This window comes from Schistocerca cancellata, chromosome 12 (genome assembly GCF_023864275.1).
Source record: "Schistocerca cancellata isolate TAMUIC-IGC-003103 chromosome 12, iqSchCanc2.1, whole genome shotgun sequence".
NCBI classification, from domain to species: domain Eukaryota; kingdom Metazoa; phylum Arthropoda; class Insecta; order Orthoptera; family Acrididae; genus Schistocerca; species Schistocerca cancellata.
This window is the reverse complement of record NC_064637.1, coordinates 169,641,598-169,664,147: the sequence shown is the minus strand read 5'-3', so window position 1 is coordinate 169,664,147 and position 22,550 is coordinate 169,641,598. Positions and strand designations below refer to the sequence as shown.

Below are 22,550 nucleotides of genomic sequence, written 5' to 3'. Positions count from 1 at the left end.
AGATTAGCTGTGCATTGCAATCTTCAGCCCATTTCACCAAGTCTTCACCATTCTGGTCAGATGTGCGGTATTTCCACAGTTCGTGGTGGCTGTTGAAGTCACCCACATATATTGTGGGCTGAGGCAGGTGTTGTAGAACTTGTGGAGGCCACGAGTGGCCTGGAGGTTTGTAGATGTTGTTAGTTCACCTACTTTTACAGTAACTTCGTGGATATCACATGTGGTAGATGTAGAAATAAGGACTGCATCCTGTATGTCCTTTCTAACGTACGTTGCTGTACCATAATGCCTGTGACGTGTGGCACCTGTCAGGTCATAGCCCGTTACTTTACCTCTCGATCTTAGCTGCTCATCGTTTTCTGTATGGGTCTCCTGGATTGCAACTATGTCAATGTTGTACAATGTTAGAATTTTGTGCATGTATTGGCATTTGGCTTTACTTATGCCTTCAATATTAAGTTGGCAGACTCGTACGATCGGTCCGAGCTGCCCTCAGAAGGACACTCAGCATTCCGTTTTCTGTGAGTCATCGTGATTTGATTATGACCAGGAGATCGTTTCCGATTGTCTGGTCGCCAGTACGGTGCTAGTTCATTTAGCGTTACCCAGGGTGCACGTGTAGTTTTCAACTACGGACGCGAACTAGCTTTACCATTCAATTCTTGATTAACACCTTTCTTTGTAGGCTCTTACAAAAACAAGAGTAAATGCATTACCGTAGTTAACTGACGAATCATCCTTTCTTGCAGTTACGTATGTCGTTCCAACCAGATGTCTGCAAGTGCGCCGGCCGGAGTGGCAGTGCGGTTCTAAGCGATACAGTCTGGAACCGGGCGAGCGCTACGGTCAGAGGTTCGAATCCTGCCTGGGGCATGGATGTGTGTGGTGTCCTTAGGTTAGTTAGGTTTAAGTAGTTCTAAGTTCTAGGGGACTGATGACTTTAGAAGTTAAGTCCCATACTGCTCAGAGCCATTTGAACCGTTTGACGACAGTGAAAATTTGTGCCGGAAGCGGCATTCGAACTCTGGGCTCCGGCCTCACGGGCCACGGCGGGACCCAGACGTCCACCAGTCGTCGTCCGTGCATCACAACTTGTACACACGTCATGTAATTCCCGTACAGGGCAAGACACTTTAATTGTTGTCACTGCCTGGTATCGGCGTATAAATACGGCAGTGGAGTGCGTGTGTGTGTTGTTAAGAAGAACGGCACAGCGCGTGGATACATGCGTGTCCGAAAGGACATCGCGCCGTTCCTCTTAACAACACACGCACTCCAATGTCGTAGAATACACTTGATTTACTGAGGGCGTTGTCTCTATTTACTTGCGTAAAAACACGATTACGATAAGTTAAACGGGGCAGGAAATACTCGAGGTGAACCGCTTATTGTATATTGTACTAGAGCCATATTAGTGGCTTAATTGCTCTAAGCGTTTATTGTACCTAAAGATATAACAAAAGCACAAATATTTGTAAAGAGGATAAGAATATTTTCATTAGGCGTGCTCATGACGTATAACCGCTAGCACAGCGACTGGTTGAGTGGAGGAAATCAGTGCAGGGAGTCGAGCCGCGGCGGTCGTTACAGTCGCGAAGCCCCGCAGCGGCTGCCGGCAGGCGGGGGCAGAGCGCGCCTACTGGCGGGGGGGCGGGGGGGGGGGGGGTCTGTACCTACTCCATATAACATTGTGGGCAGAAAAGGGGCTTCTGAAAGGATACGCTGGGGATACCGTTCCTAGGGCAGAACAATTTTTCATTATCTAAAGCAGAGCACAAATAGGCTACAGTTATGCTGGAAACAGGAAAATATCTTTAACATTGAGTCGAATTTTTAAGAATTCCTTTTTGTTCCGTAAAATAATAAACCACGAATCACTTAAGGAAACGTACTTCAACTGAGTGTTCTGTGGTTAGCTCCTCCACTACAGCCGTCAGACTCGTCTAACAAAAGCTTATCGACTATTCGATTCAGGACCTGCTAGCAGATAGAACTCGACGTGTCGTCGAGCGGCTCTAGGCGCCACACTCTGGAACCGCGCGGCCGCTACGGTCGCAGGTTCGAATCCTGCCTCGGGCGTGGATGTGTCTGATGTCCTTAGGTTAGTTACGTTTAAGTAGTTCTAGGGGACTGATGACCTCAGATGTTAAGTCCCATAGTGCTCAGAGCCATTTGAACCAACTCGACGTGACGTGCTGAACACTGTTTCCGGGAGTAAACCGAGGCAGTGGATGAGGACATTATAAGATCAGCGTATAACTTACGGCGCTGATTGAAGATTAGCATAGACGATACAGTTATCTATAAAAGAGGTCTACTAGTGTTCTATTACACTATAAGCGAAGAGTCGCTGCAAACAGTAACAGTAACTGCCGTAAAATGCCTAGCAGTAACTACGCAGACACACAAGTGGAATAACAGCACAAAGCAGATAGAAGGGAAAACGGAGGCCTCGGTGAGATCCACTGCAAGATTGATAGCGAGATGTATGCCACCCACGAAAAATGTGGCCTACGAAACGCTCATTCGACTGGTCCTTGAGAATTGCTTATTAAACTGGAACCGTCACTAAATAGGATCACGAGAAGAGTTACGGAAGATGAAGCCGAGAGCTGTGCGCCACGTCACGGGAACGTGTAGTCGGCGAGAGAGCGCCAAGGAGGCGCTGAACGAGCTCCAGGGGCAGCCACTGCAAGCAGGCGATCATTCTCACAGGCAGACCTAGTTTTGAAATTCCTAGAGCACATATTCCAAAAACAGTCGGGTAACGTCTTACATCCTCCTACACACGTCTCATAACATGACCACAGCAAGAAAATTCGGGAAATTACTCGCCATACACAAGTTCACCGACAACTCGTCGCACGCGAAATTTCCGAAAGTAATGGGGAACGAGAGATCAGATAGCGGTACCAAAAGTACCCTCCGCCACACACAGGTGTCTTGCTGTATGAACCTGCACACATGCACAAATAGTGGCAGATTTAAAATTCTCTATTATTAACAATAACGAACGGAATACTTAGAACAAATTAACTGTAACATTTGGATCACCTAACTGCATCGCTCGTCCTGCATATTTACTGTGGCCCTATGCTGCTGCTGTGTCGTCATGCCGCCGGTACCTGTCTCACTGAGAAGCACACCTGGACAAGGAACACCGAGGCCTGTTATCGACTGCAGACTCTTCACACACATCACCAGCGACGCTGAAGGCCAACAACTGGACAGGGTTGCTGCCACGGAGAGGATGTGGCGAACCGGATCAGAGAGGCGGTAGACGCAGTGAATCAGACCAGAGAGGCAGACAAGGTGGTGAAGCACTTGAAAGTCTCTTTGGGTTTGCTGCCGGATCCTCAAATCAACTTGACTCGATATTTCGGCAATCCAACTGGTCGCCATCTTCAGGAAAATGCTGCTTCTGCTGATGAGTCCCGCTGAGAACTGAAAGCGTACGTAATCACAAGGTGGTGATGGATGGGTGAATCAGACCAGAGAGGCAGAGAACGTGGTGAAGCGGACCAGAGAGGCGGTAGAGGTTGGGAATAAGACCAGAGAGGCGTAGAAGGTGGTGAAGCGGACCAGAGACGCGGTAGAGGTTGGGAATAAGACCAAAGAGGCGTAGAAGGTGGTGAAGCGGACCAGAGACGTGGTAGAGGTTGGGAATAAGACCAAAGAGGCGTAGAAGGTGGTGAAGCGGACCAGAGAGGCGGTAGAGGTTGGGAATAAGACCAAAGAGGCGTAGAAGGTGGTGAAGCGGACCAGAGACGCGGTAGAGGTTGGGAATAAGACCAGAGAGGCGTAGAAGGTGGTGAAGCGGACCAGAGACGCGGTGGAGTTCGTGATTCAGCACAGAGAGGAGGTGGAGGCGGTGAATCAGACCAGAGAGGCAGTGCAGGAGGTGAATCAGGCCAGAGAGGCAGTGGAGGAGGTGAATCAGACCAGAGAGGCACAGAATATGGTGAAGCAGAGACGCAGTGGAGGTGGTGGAGCAGACCAGAGAGGCGGTGGGGTGGTGAATCAAACCAGAGAGGTACCACATCTGCATCTTCCGCATGAGCAGGAGTGTCTCAATCAAAGTGTGAATGGGCTTCTCCGAGACCACCTTCGCTTCGTTCAGGCGCTGTGGAACCATTTCCCTACAAAACAAATTACGCTATTTTGAGCTATTTTCGGAATAATATATCATAGAAAAGCAGATACTATGACACGAGGAGAGTGCGGATAGGATTTCGCTGAACGCCTCTAGCAGAGGTAGCACTTGTCTGATGAGGTGACAGAACAACAAGTAGAAGAAGATTTGGAAGAAATGGCGGATCCGATATTAAAATCAGAGTTTAACAGAGCTTTCGAAGATTTGTGATCAAAGAAAGTGGAAGGCATAGCTAACATTCCTTAGGAATGTCTAAAACCATCGCCCAAATGCCGCCTAGACGAGTATTCCTGTTACTTTTCTACAATCTATGAGACTGCATGCGTGCAGTTAGACTTTTGGAAGAATGTCATCCACACAATCCCGAAGATATCAAAGACATAGGTACAAGAAGCGTTGAATAATCATCATCAAAGCTCATGCATCCATGTGTGTGTGTGTGTGGTTTTTTTTGTTTTTTGTTTTTTTTGTTTTTTTGTTATTACAGACCCCGTAGAGAGTAGTAAGTGTGTAATTATGTGTCGTCAGGTGACCGTGGCGGCTACCGAATCGGACAATCTCGTCCTGTCCTCCTTTCGTAAACTGAGGGATACTTACTGAATGTAGAGACGAGGTGGTGGCCTATTCTGCTGGAATATGACATCGGGCAGCTGGTGTTCCAGTTGTGCGGTAGCGAACTCTTGTAGCCCGCTCAGGTAAACATCGCTGTTGACGGCAGGGTCGCTGAAAAAGAACGGGGCAGTTGCGTAATTGTCAATAAGTCACTGGTGCAGTAAGAACACGGCTCAGGTGAACTATGTAGAGCGAATTTATTAAATATAGTATCCTTCGTGGAGTTTTGAGTTACATACAAATGGACGTTCGGCTGGCTACTTGAGTCGAAGAAGGAAGTAAAGTACAGAGAAAGGGGCAGAAGGCCAAAGTGAGCAACGAAAAGCTTTAACTCCAGATCACTGGCAATGTTCTAGAGTTAAGTACACACGTAGTCGTGGTCTTGGCAAAGGCAGGCCACTTGCACTTAGTTGCCGTGAAGTCAGAGTCTGAAGAAGTAAACCCACTGCCCTAGGCTCGGTAGGTTCAAATGGTTCAAATGGCTCTGAGCACTATGCGACTTAACTTCTAAAGTCATCAGTCCCCTAGAACTTAGAACTACTTAAACCTAACTAACCTAAGGACATCACACACATCCGTGCCCGAGGCAGGATTCGAACCTGCGACCGTAGCGGTCGTGCGGTTCCAGACTGTAGCGCCACCTCGGCCGGCGGCTCTGTAGGGACTAGGACTGAAAAAACAGCACGGGGACCGCCACGACGGTTCCCCAGCCAGCGTCGCTGGACCACTGCTGGAGTTCCTGTACGCCCGTGCTCGTGACTCGAGGTCTAAGGGACACTTACGTAATAAAATGTAACGCCTACAGCCGTCCGTATGATGTCATTTATTTTATGGCTACCCGTTTCAGCGCTTTGGTGCACCATCTTCAGGCCTTAGCTGACGCTAATAAGGTTAGCACCATCCCTGTACACACCGTGCATCAGTGGCCAACATCTATAACTGGTTTTCGCAGAGTATCTTTAACAGCTTCAAACATCAACAATCACCTCAGTCGGTTGGGGAGACAATCCCGCTGTTAAAGATAGTCTGCGAAAACCAGTTATAGATGTTGGCCACTGATGCACGGTGTGTACACGGGTGGTGCTAACCCCATTAGCGTCAGCTAAGGCCTCAACATGATGCAAAGAACCGCCGAAACTGGTAGCCACAAAATAAATAACATCATAAAGACGGCTGTAAGTGTTACATTTTATTACTACTGTGGTTGCGCGTGGCCCGGACAAGTTGAAGGAATAACTGGTTCGTTAGCTGAGAGCGAACTGCCTCTCCGACGCACACACAGCGGCAGCTGCTAGCGGGCACGCGACACGGCGCGCGGAAGTCTGGCAGTGCCCGCCAGGGCAACGGAAGGCCGCCGCGCTGCCACTGTTGTTGTCGTCGTTCATAGATCGTTAAATACAACACAGTCCGTGTTTCAAACGATTCACATGTAGCAAAAATTTAACGTATCAGTTTACCATATAACTGTTCTCATATACATTTAAAGAACTCGAAACGATCGAGATTGTGCACAAAAATATCTATGGAGGACTTAAGTTCAAATAAGGCAGAAGTCATCGATAACATTCCATCAGAATTTCTAAGATCATTAGGGGAAGTGGCAACAAAACTACTATACACGTTGGTATGTATAATGTATAAATAAGTCTGGCAATATACCGTCTGACTTTCGGAAAATGTCATCCACACAATTCCGAAGACAGCAAGAGCTGACAAGTACGAGAATTACCGCACAATCAGCTTAACAGCTCATGCATCCGAGTTGCTGACAAGAATAATATACAGAAGAATCGAAAAGAAAATTGAGGATCTGTTAGATGAAGATCAGTTTGACTTTAGGAAAGGTAAAGGGTCCAGGGCAGCAATTCTGACGTTGCGGTTAATAATGGAAGCAAGACTAGAGAAAAATCGAGGCACGTACATAGGATTTGCCGACCTGGAGCAAGCTTTCGACAATGTAAAATGCTGCAAGATGTTCGAAATTCTGACATAAATAGGGGTAAGCCATAAGGAGAGACAAGTAATTGTACAAGAACCAAAGGGCAATAATAAGCTTGGACGACCAAGAACTAAAAGCTCGGATTGAAAAGGATATTAGACAGGGATGTAGCCTTTCGCCCCTATTGTTCAATCTGTGCATCGAAGAAGCAATGGAAATGGAAATGTCGTGTGGCTAGGGCCTCCCGTTGGGTAGACCGTTCGCCTGGTGCAGGTCTTTCGATTTGACGCCACTTCGGCGACCTGCGCGTCGATGGGGATGAAATGATCATGATTAGGACAACACAACACCCAGTCCCTGAGCGGAGAAAATCTCCGACCCAGCCAGGAATCGAACCCGGGCCCTTGGGATTGACAGTCTGTCACGCTGACCACTCAGCCACCGGGGCGGACACCGAAGAAGCAATGATGGAAATAAAAGAAAGATTGAGTAGTGGAACTAAAATTCAAGGGTAACAACGACGCGATTTGCTAATGATATTGCTATCCTGAGTGAAAGTGAAGAATAATTACATGATTTGCTCAACGGAATGGACAGTCTAATGAATACGGAATATAGACTGAGAGTAAATCGAAGAAAGACGAAAGTAATGAGAAGTTTCAGAAATGAGGACAGCGAGAAACTTAACATCAGGATTGATGGTCACGAAGTAGATAAAGTTCAGGAACTCTGCTATCTAGGCAGCAAAATAACCAATAACGGCCGGGGCAAGGAGGACATCAAAAGCAGAGTAGCACTGGCAGAAAGGGCGTTCCTGGTGAAAAGAGGTCTGCCGGTGTCAAACACAGGCCTTAATTTCAGGAAGAAATTTCTGAGAATGTACGCTTGGATCACAGCATTGTATGGTTGTGAAACATGGACTGTGGGAAAACCGAAAGAGAAGAGAATCGAAGCATTTAAGACGTGGTGCTACAGACCAATGTTGAAAATTAGGTGGACTGATGAGGTAAGGAATGAGGAGCTTCTGCCCAGAATTGGAGACTAAAGGACTATGTGGAAGATAAGTGACAGGCTGATAGAACATCTGTTAAGGCACGAGGGAATGACTTCCACGGTACTAAAGGGAGCTGTAGAGGCAAAAGCTGTGGGGGGAGACGGAGACTGGGGCGCACCCAGCACGTGGCTGCCCACTCGAGGTGGAGAGGTTGCCACGGGAGAGGAATTGGCGGCGGGCCGCATCAAACCAGTCAGAGGGCTGGTGAGATAAAAAGGAGAAGGCCGTCAGCAAACCAGTCACTAATCACCGTGTTCATGTAATAAGTTCTCATTCGGAATTAATTAGTAATTACTGTTACAGAAGTCATGATTTGAGCTCACGAGTAATGAAAACACACTGTAGGGAATGTATGCGAATGTTTCGAAATGTTAGTCATCGGAGTACGGCACGCTGCTCACGACACGTGTTGCCGCCTCTGTTCCCAACCGCAGACTGCCTCACCTCACATGTGACAGAGCAGTCATCTTAAATGAAATAGTTCATCAAACTCAAAATAGTGAACTTTATAATTAGTGAGTTAATTTAAAAATGCTACAAGTCAAATGGAACATAAAAAATATATGAACAAAATGATAATGCCTAAATTCAGAATATAACAGTAATTTTGACATAATGTATAACTAAAAGTTAGCAATAGTCTAAAGCCTGAATAATAATTAATTTGGGAGATAATTAGTTTCAGACAGTTTTAGATGCCTTACCGAAAAGTTGGAGACATGTACTTTCAAATGATAGTCGTTAATATGCTCATATATGTTTCCTACCCGTCACTCAATATATTAGGTCGCACTATATGAACCTCTATAATTAACAATATTTCATAATTAACAAATTAGATCATTGCAGCTATATTAGAAAGTAATATGTAATGAGAGAATTCAGTGGGAAAAAGCTTATTTACGAATCCGAAATTACTATACACTCACTGATTACTAGCTGTCGTTGTTGTCGTGGTCTTCAGTCCTGAGACTGGTTTGATGCAGCTCTCCATGCATACAGTAAAGCTGCATGCCCTCGGGAAAAATCACGGCTGTAGTTTCCCCTTGCTTTCAGCCGTTCGCAGTACCAGAACAGCAAGGCCATTTTGGTTAGTGCTACAAGGCCAGATCAGTCAGTCATCCAGACTGTTGCCCCTGCAACTACTGAAAAGGCTGCTGCCCCTCTTCAGGAACCACACGTTTGTCTGGCCTCTCAACAGATACCCCTCCGTTGTGGTTGCACCTACGGTACGGCCATCTGTGTAGCTGAGGCACGCAAGCCTCCCCACCAACGGCAAGATCCATGGTTCTCGGGGGGGGGGGGGGGGGGGGGGGAGGGATTACTAGCTACAGTACCATATTTTTACTACCACACTTTAGGAACAAATTTAGAAAATCTTGGGAGGTAGAAAAACATAGCAACTGAGGGCTGGATACTGAAGTTGCTTTGCCTCATTCCCTTGAAAATAAAAGTAAAATTGGGTTACATTGTCAGACGTCGGAAACCAGTTGTTACTGTAGAGTACGGTTGAAAGTTTACCGTCTTACCTCCTTGCCTAGGGACGCCAGATGAAAGTTGATGTCGTCAAGCCCTGAATGAGAATTGCGTGACGGATAACTGGGGAGACGAGCTACCTAGAGAGCGTGTCCTTTCTGTACGATACTAGGCAAGGGGCTGGAGGGATCACACGCTGATGTCTGGGTCCCTGCATTCTATAGCTTTTATTTTAAATAAATTCCTTTAACTTGACTTCTTTGTGATTTTTAAGGTATGTTAAAGATAGATGACAGTTGATTACCTATTTATTTTGAACATTATTACTCGACTTCACACCGATAGCAGCAATTGTTTCAGTTTGCAGATATTACAATTTTACACCTTATAGCTCGGGTATATTACATACTGATCTGCACGCACATTTCTACGGGCAAGACGGAATTGCGTTGGCTAAATGTATATCAGTAAAGTCTCCCAATATTTTACATAGGACATCCACTATGTGAGGAGGATAACGGGCCAACTGGGGACCAGATACATTAACACAGGGGGTCAAATTTCCTAAATTAATCATTCATTTCCTCACACAATCCGAAGCTGGAAATAAAAGAATTAGTACAAATATTCAAATACCTCTCCTCCATGCGTGAACATTGAGACAGACGCACTGAGGGCACGTCTGCTCACTCACCCGTCTTCTGTAACTCCCCCAGAATATGGCGGCCACCCGGAGGTCTTCCTGGGCCCCTGTGCAGGGGTGGTCGAACCACTTGGCCGTGACCAACCTCTCCACCCCAAATCTTGTGACACTGGAAGGTCTTTGACTTTTACCTGCCTGTGCTGTCTCTCTGATCCCCTAGCCAGGAGTAAGGTTAGCACTTCTATACTACGCAACTACTTCCCAACAAAGATTTGGCCACGCTTTACGGAAATGTGTGAGGAGGATTAGGAAAGTTCGTGTGTAGATTCACATCCAGGTACAAGAAATGCATAATACACGACACATATAAATACGTATTATGAAGCCAGACACATTTCTTTCCACCCGTCCACATGGGTTCTGTTGCACCCGCGGCCGGCCGCGTCGTGTAATAAAATTGGCTGCGGAGCCGCCTCTGTTTCTATTTTCCGGTGCGAGCGGGCAGCGAAACCTGCTGCTTATAGAGAGGAAACTACTGTACCGTTTCACGGTTTTAAATTTATTAAAGTCTAAAGCCTCAAATATAATTCGTGCAGCATCTGCGAGGTTTAAATATGACACTGTGAAATCTTTTATTTAGCTGGCAGTATTAGTGCTCGCTGTATTGCAGTAGTTCGAGTAACGAAGATTTTTGAGAGGTAAGTGATTCATGAAAGGTATGTGTTATTGTTAGTCAGGGCCATTCTTTTGTAGGGAGTGTTGAAAGTCAGGTTGCCTTGTGCTAAAAATATTGTGTGTTAGTTTAGTGGTGATCAGAATAAGTAAAGAGAGAAATGTCTGAGTGCGTTCAGTTCTGCTCAGCTGTTTGAAAATCAAATAACGTAAGAGGTTTATCAGCAGCGTAATTCATAAATTTTTCTAAGGGGACGCTTCAATTGATGTGTGCCTGTGACGTGCTCGAAAACCTACAAAGGCTATCGAGTACCTGCGACGTTATTTATAGTGGAATGAAATGTACGTGCACAGGAGTTCACCTATTCGAATTTGTTGATTTTTCACAGGTGGACCTGAGGCACATAGACGAGGTGAAGGACTCGAACGTGGTGGAGCTGGGAGTCGACCTGTCGGAGTTCTACACGTCCGTCGAGTGGGACATCCTCGAGGTGCCGGCAGTCAGGTGGGTCTCCGCACAGCTTTGAATACCTCGCACCCTCCCCCCTCCTGTTACAGTCGCAGTGCAACTCGGTATAGCGATTGTCGGTAACAATCCATCTTTTTGCAATATATATGTGGGAGGAAGCAAAATGTTTGTTGTTCTTCTAGACACGCGCACTCTCGGAACTTTGACAGTGGATGATACTGTGATGCAGCACCTGCCCCTGGGGCTGGCTGGTATCACCGTAACCCTGTACCAGTACTATCTGGTACGGATCCCACACTGACCAACAGTGTTAAAGAATCGGTCGAACTACTGTTTTGTAAGTTACACGCTTCACAGGTTGACTATACAACCCTAGGGTTCTTCTAATACAATACGAGTATCTCGGATCGTTATTTACCTTACGTGTGATTAGTTTGATGTACTGATTCCACTTCATTCTATACAAGTGACTCCACAGAAGAGACCTCCTTCAGACATTCACCATTGCCCTGGTGGAAACGCGCCGAAGGTTCGAAGCTCTGTGGAGCACCATCTCGAAACGAGGTGGTGTGAGTAACTGATGCACAGTGGAAGCCCCGTAGTGGATGATGCACGCAGCTAATGAATGTATACGATCAGGTAGCGAGGCAACAGTGGAACTTTATTAACACGACGCATCAAGAACGTTCGACAAAACGCTCCTTCAGAATAATCCGACTAAAAGAACGTCCAGATTCGATATGAGAGTGACACAATACACAGTAACAGTTTGTTAGAAGGTACAGGCTCGTCTCCGTGAGTCAGTCAAGTACGACACTCCGTCCTAATCGGGTGCCACTGGCGTGCTCTACTCGTGACGACGCAGTGTGTGAGGCCGACCGATGTCGTGGAGCGTGGAGCGTGGAGCGTGCTGCGCACTCGACTGAGCAGCCGAGCAGCAAAGACAACCGTCAGCTCGACTCCCGACGTCGACTGCCAGGAATCGTCTGGGTGACATCCCACAAAGTCGTCTGCAGGAAGAACAGCACCAAAGTGTGGCGGCAGCGCTGTGTACGGCACGAGCAGCGAACGCCCACGCCGCAGTCGTCTACGAGCTGCACACTGGCTGACAGCGCTTTAAATCCCTGTTCCAGTAGCTTTCGTTTCGTGCGAATTGCCTGTAATGTTTATTTGTCAAAGCTCGTCTACTCACGACAATGTCCCGTACTGCAGAAAGAGTGCTGCAGGAAGGTGTCGGCGCTTTTAATGGCGAAACCTGAATGATATTTTTTTTTAAATATTTGTGCTGTGTACGGCACAGCACAGTGAGAAGGTGAATCGCTCTAAATCGAGACACCGATAAAAGGAAATGAATTCAGTTTAAATACTCTCGTTTTACAAAACGTCGCATTTGCCAGTTAACGTACGGGCCACGATGGTGCTGTCTGCTGTGAGATTTCTCTGTGTACGCGACCGCTGCTGCCAGCTGCCACACATTTTTGTGTTTCGTGAAACGGCAGAAGAGGTGCACTCGTCGGCTTCCGGCACCAGCACTCTATTCGGTTCGACGCGGCACGTTGGCGGCATCGCCTGGACGAGTACAGTGGGTCGAAGCGAGTTGTGTTTGTCGTTGTTATTGTCGAGTGTACCAGGGAGCTGGGGGCATGACATTTCGTTTGCATCTGCAAGATTTACTGCGAGCTGCAGTAAGACAGTCTGAACTTTTATATATCTTATATTAAATGAAATTAACTTTTGACTTCCCTCTAGTGGGAATATACATTCCTGTTCTGGTGCTGGGGCGGCTAAACAACATCAAAATCTCCGTTTTTTACACTTAGACAGGGATTTATCCTTACTGGAGGGATGGCAACTATCAAAAGTAATTACACTGTTGAAATATTTCACTCAAAGATATTGTTACAGTTTAACTGTGCTGCGGTGTATGACAACATAGAGTAGCAGTTCCTATGGAGCGAGCATTCAGATGCGTGCCAAGGAATTTAATTTTTGTCGCCAAAATACAGGGGGACCCAAAAGTCCTGTAACATTCGAAATTGCTCTGATTCGCGGAATGATGTAGGTAGATAGATAAGAATTCACACACATGCCTGAAATGATACGGGGTTTTGTTGCAGTCGTCAACGAATGCAAAACTGGCCGACAGGTGGCGCTGCACAGCAACACGCGAGAGTCGTGTGTGAAATGACAGGGAATGAGAACGTCCTAGCCTGGCCGGTGAGCACCTGCTGGAAGGTACGGCGCTGCACGCCAGCTTGCAGAGCTCTGACGCGGCCGTCCAGCAGCTGACCAGCACAGCCGCTGACGCGCTGCAGCGTCGCCCCTCCAGTACAGGTCTTGCTGATGAACGACGGCCGGCATGTCGAGCATTTCTTATCAAGAACATCGTCTTTGCTAAAAACCACTTATGTTAATAATCGATTTTGTATCATGTGAAGGGTCATCTGTTGCTTATTTTGTGCACTTTCTTTGGTTTCAATGAAACCGCGTGCCACTTCAAGCATGTCTGTCGATTTTTACCCCTCCACCTACGTTATTCCGTGAAGTACTGAATTATGAAATGTTAACGGACATTTTTGTGACCCAGAAGATGGACTGCAACAGTCACCTGGCAAGGGTTTATCGATAGTCTTCCAGACTACTACTACACAAACCTGCGTTGGAAGTCGTAATCCTAGGGAATATAAAAGCACAGAGGTACTGGCGTGCACTTCCAGCTGTTATTAAAGACTGAACTGGCAAGTGGCCTCGTAAATACAGTTTACTCTCTCTCTCTCCCTCTCTCTCTCTCTCTCTCTCGCTCTCTCTGGTCAAACAATGACGCTGCTTGCTCATACGTTAATAATATTCGCTACATATAAAATCTGACGTTGGTCATCTTTCGTTGTGAGCTACCACTGTCTGTTTACTGTGTGTCTGGTTTTCTGCATGTTCCATACGAAGGGTCGTGGTCGATGTGGTCACGCGTACCAGAGGCTTAAGTTTCCTTGGTCAGACCTGAATCGCTGCATTTGTGCTTTGAAAATGACGGGGTTTTCAGCCACCGAAATGCCGGGGGTTGTGGAAGACGCCCCCTAGTTTATCTAAACAATTCTTACTGTCTTATCCGAGCTGTCAGCATTCCTCCACAGCACCCGATTTTAGTAGTTCCTACACTCTCCCTGTCCATAATGTTCAGCTTGCATATACACATATTTCATATTCCAACCAAATATTTTGAAAAAAGATTTCTTAAAACTTAAATTTGTATCCAGTGTCTAGAAATGTGTCTGTTTCAGGAGACTTTCTCTCGCTATTACTAGGCAAGAGCTGATGTCCTCTCTACTTCGGCCATAGCCAGTTATTTTGCTGCCAAATATCAAAACTCATCTATTAGTCTTAGCGCTCCAGTTCTTAATATGATTCTCTCAGCACCGTCTGACTTAACTGGACTACACTCCGTTAGCCTCGTTTTAGTTTTGTCGGTGTTCACCGTGTAACTTCATTTCAAGGCACTTTCCATTCCGTTCAGCTGATCCTCCAAGGCAGAATAATAGTGTTATCGACAAACATTTAAAATTTTAGTTTCTTCTCCCCAGACATTAACTTCCTTTCCAAATTTCTTCTCAGCTTCCTTCACTTAATGCTCATCGTGCAGGTTCAACATCGTGGGGGATCTGTATAGTGTATCAGGTATTTTGTACCATTTCTGACAAACGCATTAGAAACCAACGAATGTCGAAATGCTGCATCCTCAGTTGCTGTAAACGCAGTTATATCACTGCTGGAGGTAAACCTCTTCCCTTGCCCTGTTTGTCAGTCTTTATCGACGGTAGGAGAGTTAATTAAAGGCAGTCCGATGTTGTTTCGTTGGAGCTGAAGACCTCACATAAAGGTAAAACAGGGCAAGTCCTGAGCGCCTGGCTTCTACTAAAAGGCGCAGGACGATTCAGCTGCTCGCACATCGTTTACACTCAGTAATTGATATTCTCACTCTGGTTAGTGCCAGTGTGGGAAAATCAGTAAGGATCGGAAGAAAGCCTGTGTAGCGCGGTTGCTGTTTCTTAACATTCACACGCAATTGTTAATCGTACAACATGAGCCACTGTAAATTCGAATAAAGCTCGCTTAATGACTCGCTACTGCCATCTTTCCCTCTGAACCCTCCACATAACACTCTTCCTTTCGTCTCATTTTCATTGCTCGCGTATTAATGGAAACTCGTTTGACTTTTGGTGTTCGCTACTGCAGTTCACGCTGTTGCAGGAAGCACGGGTCCGCGAAGGAGCCGCTTACCCAGCCGTACAGTCAGCGAATCTCTCTCTCTCACTCTCTGTCGTGATAGCGTATAATGCCGACATCCGAACCTTCCTGCTGACTAGCACACATGTAGTACCGTACCCGAGCTACGACCAGCTGAAAAACATGCTAAGGAAGTTTGGTGACTCAGTATTGAGGATAAGAAATTGTCCGTAGAAAGCTGTAGAGGTAGAGGCTTAATGGTCATTGTGCACTTGGACTCATGAAAAAGTGCAATTAACAGTAAGTATCCCCTCCCAAAAAATTTAATGTGCTTTCAGATTTCTTTGTAAAGCAACAATTTTTATTCATTTTAACATTTAATGCGAAGAACACATGAAAATTTCTGAAAATTTCAATTTTATTTTGCAAAGAAATCAGTGAACTTTTTCTGCTTCGGTGATCTCCAGTTGGCTTGGTTAAGGGCGTTCGCTATTGTGAGCAAAGCCGGGAACACATCGTGTGTATTTCCATCGTAATCACGTACACGCTCAACGTTCGTCAGTCCAAAGTGTTCCGAGACTGCATTACTAAAAGAAAAGAAAAGTCAAGATGATGGTTTTAATGCTTCAGCTGTTCTACATCGCCCCCCCCCCCCCTTTAGTACAACGCACAGAACATTCACACAACCACGTGAAGCTGTCAAAAGGGTCCTTCAGTAGTATTTTGTTCAATCCGCACGTCACATCTGCTCCAATGTCAGTTATATGGTCAAAGCGTCGCCCTTCATGTGAATTTCTGCACTTTGCCGTTTTATGATAACACCGAGTCTCTTTTTTCAGAAAAGAACTGTCGGCGTTCCGCATTTCAGCCAAGTCCGTGCGTTGTGGCACACACTTTTGTCTTCTTCGAAACATTCTGGAGGATGTCTCGAACACTTCGTGTAGAGTCGTTACTGATACACCAGAGCTGCACATTCGCCACTTGACACCGTCTCCTCACACACCTATTAAACCTTCCACCGTGGTTGCTGCGCTCACGCCGCTTATACGCAAGGAATAAAAGCGGTCTCAGAACTTTTGGACGTACTCTGTGCTATATGTGTGCCGGAAGAGTTGAGTTGAGGTGGCCCCCTCCCTCTGCCCCCTGCCCCCCGATACAATCACGCGAGCGACAGACTGCAGCGATCCGCCACAAAGGCGCGCAGTGCGTTCTGCAGTTCTGCACGTCTCGGCAAATCGCCGATTGCCGAACGCTCGCAATTCCCGCGCAGTCCGACGAATCGCACGCGACCTGTGGCAGCACGGCTGCTGGGCTGCGACTGATTCGTCCAGTCACTGAGCGTGGCTCTGTAGTTCGGTTTCGTCGAGTAACCAGTTCATGTTACAATTTATGGACATTCCGGTGCCACGAACCGCTCTGAGAAGTTACGTTGCTTGTCGAGTTGCCACTTGTCTCAAGAAGTAATACAAGTTCGTATTTCGAGTAATTAACATTCTGAAGCTTATGCTACAGCAGGGGGACTGATGGGAAAGTCGTAGCGACAGCGCTCCATCTGATGGTTCTGAGTTATCTATGAGAGAACTACAAGCATGACCAAAGATTTACTGACGTACAGTACTTTAATATTAACAAGATATTTTAATTTAAATGTGTTAGACGACTCTACTCAAGTCACTCGCCATTTCATATAATCTACCTCTGCCTCACTCAGTTGGTAACAAGAGTTGTGGTAGTCAGCAGTGCTATTATTGACAACATCGATGTTGTCGCGCGGAGATTGCAAAACAAATCGTGTAGACACCGGCAGTTCGAGTAAGGCTACTAAATGAAAAAGAAATTGTGGACTAATAAAATGTAAAACGCGTTGTATTAGCCCACTGGAAAGATTTACACGAGCCACTTGGGGTCAGTGAAAAATGTAGTGTTTTCTGTGAAGTAACGGACAGTTCTCAAGAAATGCATTTCAAAAGAAGTTTAATAAATTTCAGCTACCGTTTTCATTTCTTTTTTTTTTTTTTTTTTTTTTTACACATTCGCTTTTTGCAAGTATTCGAATTCGACAGGGATACGCAGATCAGCTGCTAACTGTAGCAGTTGATTTTTTGTTGCAGAGCTACTCGGCTCGTGGTGCCGGTCGAAATCGCTCGCCTGTGGCGAATCGCTCGCCTGTGGCAGTGTGGTTTCCAGTTATCGAGTGCACGGAAGCGTGCACGACTTGTTCGAATAGGGAGCGCAGTGCGTGTGTGTGTGTGTTTCAGGAACGAGAAGTACTACACCTGCTGCGACGAGCCCTACCTGGACATCACGTTCAACATCACGATGCGCCGCAAGACGCTGTTCTACACGGTCAACCTCATCATCCCGTGCATGGGCATCTCCTTCCTCACCGTGCTCGTCTTCTACCTGCCCTCCGACAGCGGAGAGAAGGTAGGCGCAGCGCGGCAGTCAAAAAGTTAAACTGGTGGAAAGCAGTCTGGATCGCACGCCCATTTGTTAAACATAAGAGCAGCTTCGGCGTCTAGTCGTAGGCCATCTGGCTGGCGGTGGTGACCTTTGGAAGCCACGCCCCGCGGCCGGGTCAGCACGGCTGATCCAGGCGTCTTCAGATGGCTGTTTCCACGTATCTTACCTGAAATTATGATGGAATAAAAATGCTAGTAGCACTAGTGCCTCCAGGGTTCCCTACAAACTTAGTTACACTACTGGCCATTAAAATTTCTACCCCAAGGATAAATGCAGATGATAAACGGGTATTCATTGGACAAATATACTAGAACTGACATGTGATTACATTTTCCTGCATTTTTGGTGCATAGATCCTGAGAAATCAGTACCCAGAACAACCACCTCTGGCCGTAACAACGCCCTTGACACGCCTGGGCATTGAGTCAAACAGAGCTCGGATGGCGTGTACAGGTACAGCTGCCCGTGCAGCTTCAACACGATACCACAGTTCATCGAGAGTAGCGACTGGCGTATTGTGACGAGCCAGTTGTTCGGCCACCGTTGACCAGACGTTTTCAGTTGGTGAGAGATCTGGAGAATGTGCTGGCCAGGGCAGCAGTCGAACATTTTCTGTATCCAGAAAGGCCCGTACAGGACCTGCAACATGCGGTCGCGCGTTATCCTGCTGAAATTTAAGGTTTCGCAGGGATCGAATGAAGGGTAGAGCCACGGGTCGTAACACATCTGAAATGTAACGTCCACTGTTCAAAGTGCCGTCAATGCGAACAAAACGTGGCCGAGAAGTGTAACCAATGGCACCCCATACCATCAAGCCGGGTGATACGCCAGTATGGCGATGACGAATACACGCATCCAATGTGCGTTCACCGCGATGTCGCCAAACACGGATGTGACCATCATGCTGCTGTAAACAGAACCTGGCTGGCTCTGAGCACTATGGGACTTAACTTCTGAGGTCATCAGTCCCATAGAACTTAGGACTACTTAAACCTAACTAACTTAAGGACACCACACACATCCATGCCCGAGGCAGGATTCGAACCTGCGACCGTAGCAGTCGCGCGGTTCCAGACTGTAGCGCCTAGAAACGCTCGGCCACTCCGACTGGCTAAACAGAACCTGGATTCATCCGAAAAATGACGTTTTGCCATTCGTGCACCCAGGTTCGTCGTTGAGTGCACCATCGCAGGCGCTCCTGTCTGTGATGCAGCGTCAAGGGTAACCCCAGCCATGGTCTGAGCTGATTGTCCATGCTGCTGGAAACGTCGTCGAACTGTTCGTGCAGATGGTTGTTGTCTTGCAAACGTCCCCATCTGTTGACTCAGGGATCGAGACGTGGCTGCACGATCCGTTACAGCCACGTGGATAAGATGCCTGTCATCTCGACTGCTAGTGATACGAGGCGGTTGGGATCCAGCACGGCGTTCCATATTACCCTCCTGAACCCACCGATTCCATATTCTGCTAACAGTCATCGGATCTCGACCAACGGGAGCAGAAATGTCGCGATACGATAAACCGCAATCGCGATAGGCTACAATCCGACCTTTATCAAAGTCGGAAACGTGACGGTACGCATTTCTCCTTCTTACACGAGGCATCACAACAACGTTTCAGCAGGCTACGCCGGTCAACTGCTGTTTGTGTATAAGAAATCGGTTGGAAACTTTCCTCGTGATAATACGTTGTAAGTGTCGCCACCGGCGCCACCTTGTGTGAATGTTCTGAAAAGCTAATCATTTGCATATCACAGCATCTTCTTGCTGTCGGTTAAATTTTGCGTCTGTAGCACGTCATCTTCGTGGTGTAGCAATTTTAATGGCCAGTAGTGTATGTGGAGAACATAAATTCATCCATCCCGAGAATCCAGAATTTAGATGATTTTTGCCTGTTACCATTGTAAATACTGGCAATCGTGTATCAAAATGTGTGACATAAATGGTCGTATCTTCTGATTTAATTGACTTATAAACCTACATTTTTTACACCGCCAGCGGAGGATAGAGTTTAATGTGAGACTTCAATTTCGACTCGTTACATTTACCTCCTCTTGGAAACAAAAAAGTATTAACAGATGGACGAAGAGGCAGTCGGGCAACACGATTAAACAAAATTTCGCGTTATATTTTTACAAAGGAATAATTTTCTAATTTCTTCCTTTAGTTGTCTTGTCAAACTTTGCTGCTTGCCAAATTTCATGATTCTACGTGATGAGTGAGTTTGCGAGTATCAAAATATGTGACATAAATTTGATTGCATCGACTTGGCTTATATTTATTTCACAGTTAAGGGAGCGTACACCTCAGTATGTGACACAAATTTCAACCTGATACGGGAAGCCGTTCCTGAGGAGAAGGCTTCTCAACAGACAGAGAGAGACGGACAACAGAGCGATCCTGCGACGGTTCCGTTCTTAGCGATTCAGTTACAGAACTCGTTGGCTACGGGGCCAAGATTGCACCCAGGTGCGCACCTCCAGGAACATGGAGATATCGAGACTGTATGGATGACGTGTAAGGACGCCGCAGCGCTGGCTACGTGTGGGTTCGCCCACGGCTTGCAGTATTCCCGCCCTCGCCATGTTTTTGGATCTCTGGAGAGAGGCGCTTCGACCGGAGAGGCGCGCCGCCCCGCCTCACAGACTGATAGACGTGCGCGGCGAGCATCTGTGGCATAACAGACAGTCTGCTTACATTCTGTGGCGTGTCTCGTTTACAGTTGGATGTCGCTTAGTATTCAACTGAAAGGTTCAGTCGTACGTTGCTTACCCAACCGCTATCGGGGAGCAACAAAGATTCCATTCTCACTGTTTGATACAGATACTGACCGAATGTAAGAATTTAAAACGACGTGAAGGTGTGCTCACTGTGAGGTATAATCTTAAGTTGAGCGTTTAAAACAGGAATACCTGGAAACCGCCAGCGTAACTGTGGGGGCCGCAGACACCCACAGTGATGACCGTATCTCATAGCGAAAGCACTTTCGACGTAATTCGTATCCTTTCCAAAACTCTATTCCGCTTACATTGTTAACCTCAAATATTGAACACATTAACGCTTTTGTAAAGTAATGAGAGGTCTGAAGCTTTTGTCTAGACGGTAGTTCAGTTACTCAGAGAGTCAGAAGTGGGAGCCGGAGTTCACTGCGGCGTCACTCTGATTCCCGTGTGAAGGCGAGCTGCGCGGAACGGTGGACTGCTTTTAATAGCATTGCAAAACTCTAGACGAGACGAGCGCGTCGATGTAAGGCTTGCTGGTACTGGAAACGACGCGGTTCGCAGAAGTACACGAAAAGCAGCTCGGGGAGACGGTGCGCCGCCGGCTGGTGCGGTGCAGCTGGCTGTGTTTCCGCAACAGGCGGGCGCAGCCGCGTTTGGAGCGCTGCTCCCGGGTCGCTAGTGGCTCGCACACAGTCCCGTTCGCGGCAGTCGCGGCTGACGCTTTGTCTGTGTCGTAGCGAGCAGCGCCGAGAGAAGACGCTCGTCGTTTTAGTGCTGCAGGTCTGCTCGGCTGCTACCGGTAGAGACGGAACCAGCACAGGATTCCCGCCGCCCCATCTTTCGCTTTTGGAACATCTTTCGGATAATTAATGAAAAGCCACTGCGGTTGCTTACTTGGAACTTTATTAAGTCCACACGACAGGTTTCGGTCTCTACAGTAGGCAATTAGCAACTGTATCTGGAAGTTATGCCGTAGAGAGCAACGTGTTTTTTTTGTTTTCTTTTTTTTAATCATTTGCCGTTGCTTCTCCAGAGTGTGACTTTCAGAGATGAGTGTGACGACCTGACAGGAGCGTTTCACAACGCGGACCGCTGCGAGACGCGCAGGAAGGCAGCCAGTGAGGTTGTGGAAGTCCGGACACGCGCCGAATGCAGTGCCGATGCCAGCCGCAACGCTTCCGGCTCGAGCATCCAGTGCGCGAACAGTTGGATCGAGGTGGTGTCACAGGTTCCGCATCGGGCTTAAATGCGGCCTCCGTGGTGGCCAGGGCAGTGCGCCGAACTCGTCCCGCTGCTCTCCGGACCACTGCGAGCTGCGTGGCACGTCGCATTGTCGTGCTGGTAGATACCATCGTGCCGAGGAAGGACAAAGTGCACGTAGCGGCAAGGATAGATGCGTACTTTTGTTGGTCCAGTGTGCCTTCGAGAATGACGAGATCGTCCAGGGAATGCCACGGAAACATTTCCCGGACCGTAACACGTGGACGGTGTTTGCTTTCAGACGCTTCGTGTCGTACACGCCGAGGACGGTGCCGGCTGCAGCCGCCAGCAGGGCTGCGCGACCCGGGCGCCGCGCTCTGCGGGCGGTCGCCGAGCAGGCGCTGCCCTCGGCCCCCCGGTCCATCCCGTTCGGCCCCACACGTTTACGCAGCCGCCCGTCCTCCCCTGTGGTGCACCACAGATGCGTCGGCGCCGGTTTCGGCTGGGACCGTTTCGCAGTGCACAGTGTACTTTTATTACGGCGGCACGTGAACATTGTACAGACTTTGCCTTTTCGGAAATGCTTCCACCCTCGGCCCGAAAGCCAACGAGCCTCTCCTTTTGGACGTCACGTAAAGTCGCTCCGTTCCCGCATCGCGGCGACTGCACTGTTCCCCGCGTCCCCCAGAAACGCTTTATATACCCATCACTGCCAGTGGTGCCACATGCAATCTACGTGTGGTTGTTGTAGTGACATTAATGCGACTGGACCGTGTATAGAGGCCGAAACCGGTCGTGTGTACTCGATAAAGCTGCAATTAGGCAACTGCAGTGGCTTTTCGCTAACTGAACAATAGTCGTGGAATCAGCGTCGTCCGAGAAAGGACAAACTAATAATTTATCGGATACCTCTGCGAAGCTTTCCG

At 47.5% G+C, this 22,550-nt stretch overlaps 1 protein-coding gene across 1 annotated transcript in view; it reads left to right on the top strand.

Annotated features, from left to right (window-relative positions):
- The window catches only part of LOC126109559 (acetylcholine receptor subunit alpha-like), a 446,478-nt gene that overhangs the window by 332,170 nt on the left and 91,758 nt on the right, over positions 1 to 22,550 (top strand). The window contains exons 6-7 of the mRNA XM_049914574.1: positions 10,939 to 11,054; positions 17,498 to 17,666. Coding sequence (XP_049770531.1) covers positions 10,939 to 11,054; positions 17,498 to 17,666 — 285 coding nt within the window. The remainder of the gene's footprint in view (positions 1 to 10,938; positions 11,055 to 17,497; positions 17,667 to 22,550) is intronic.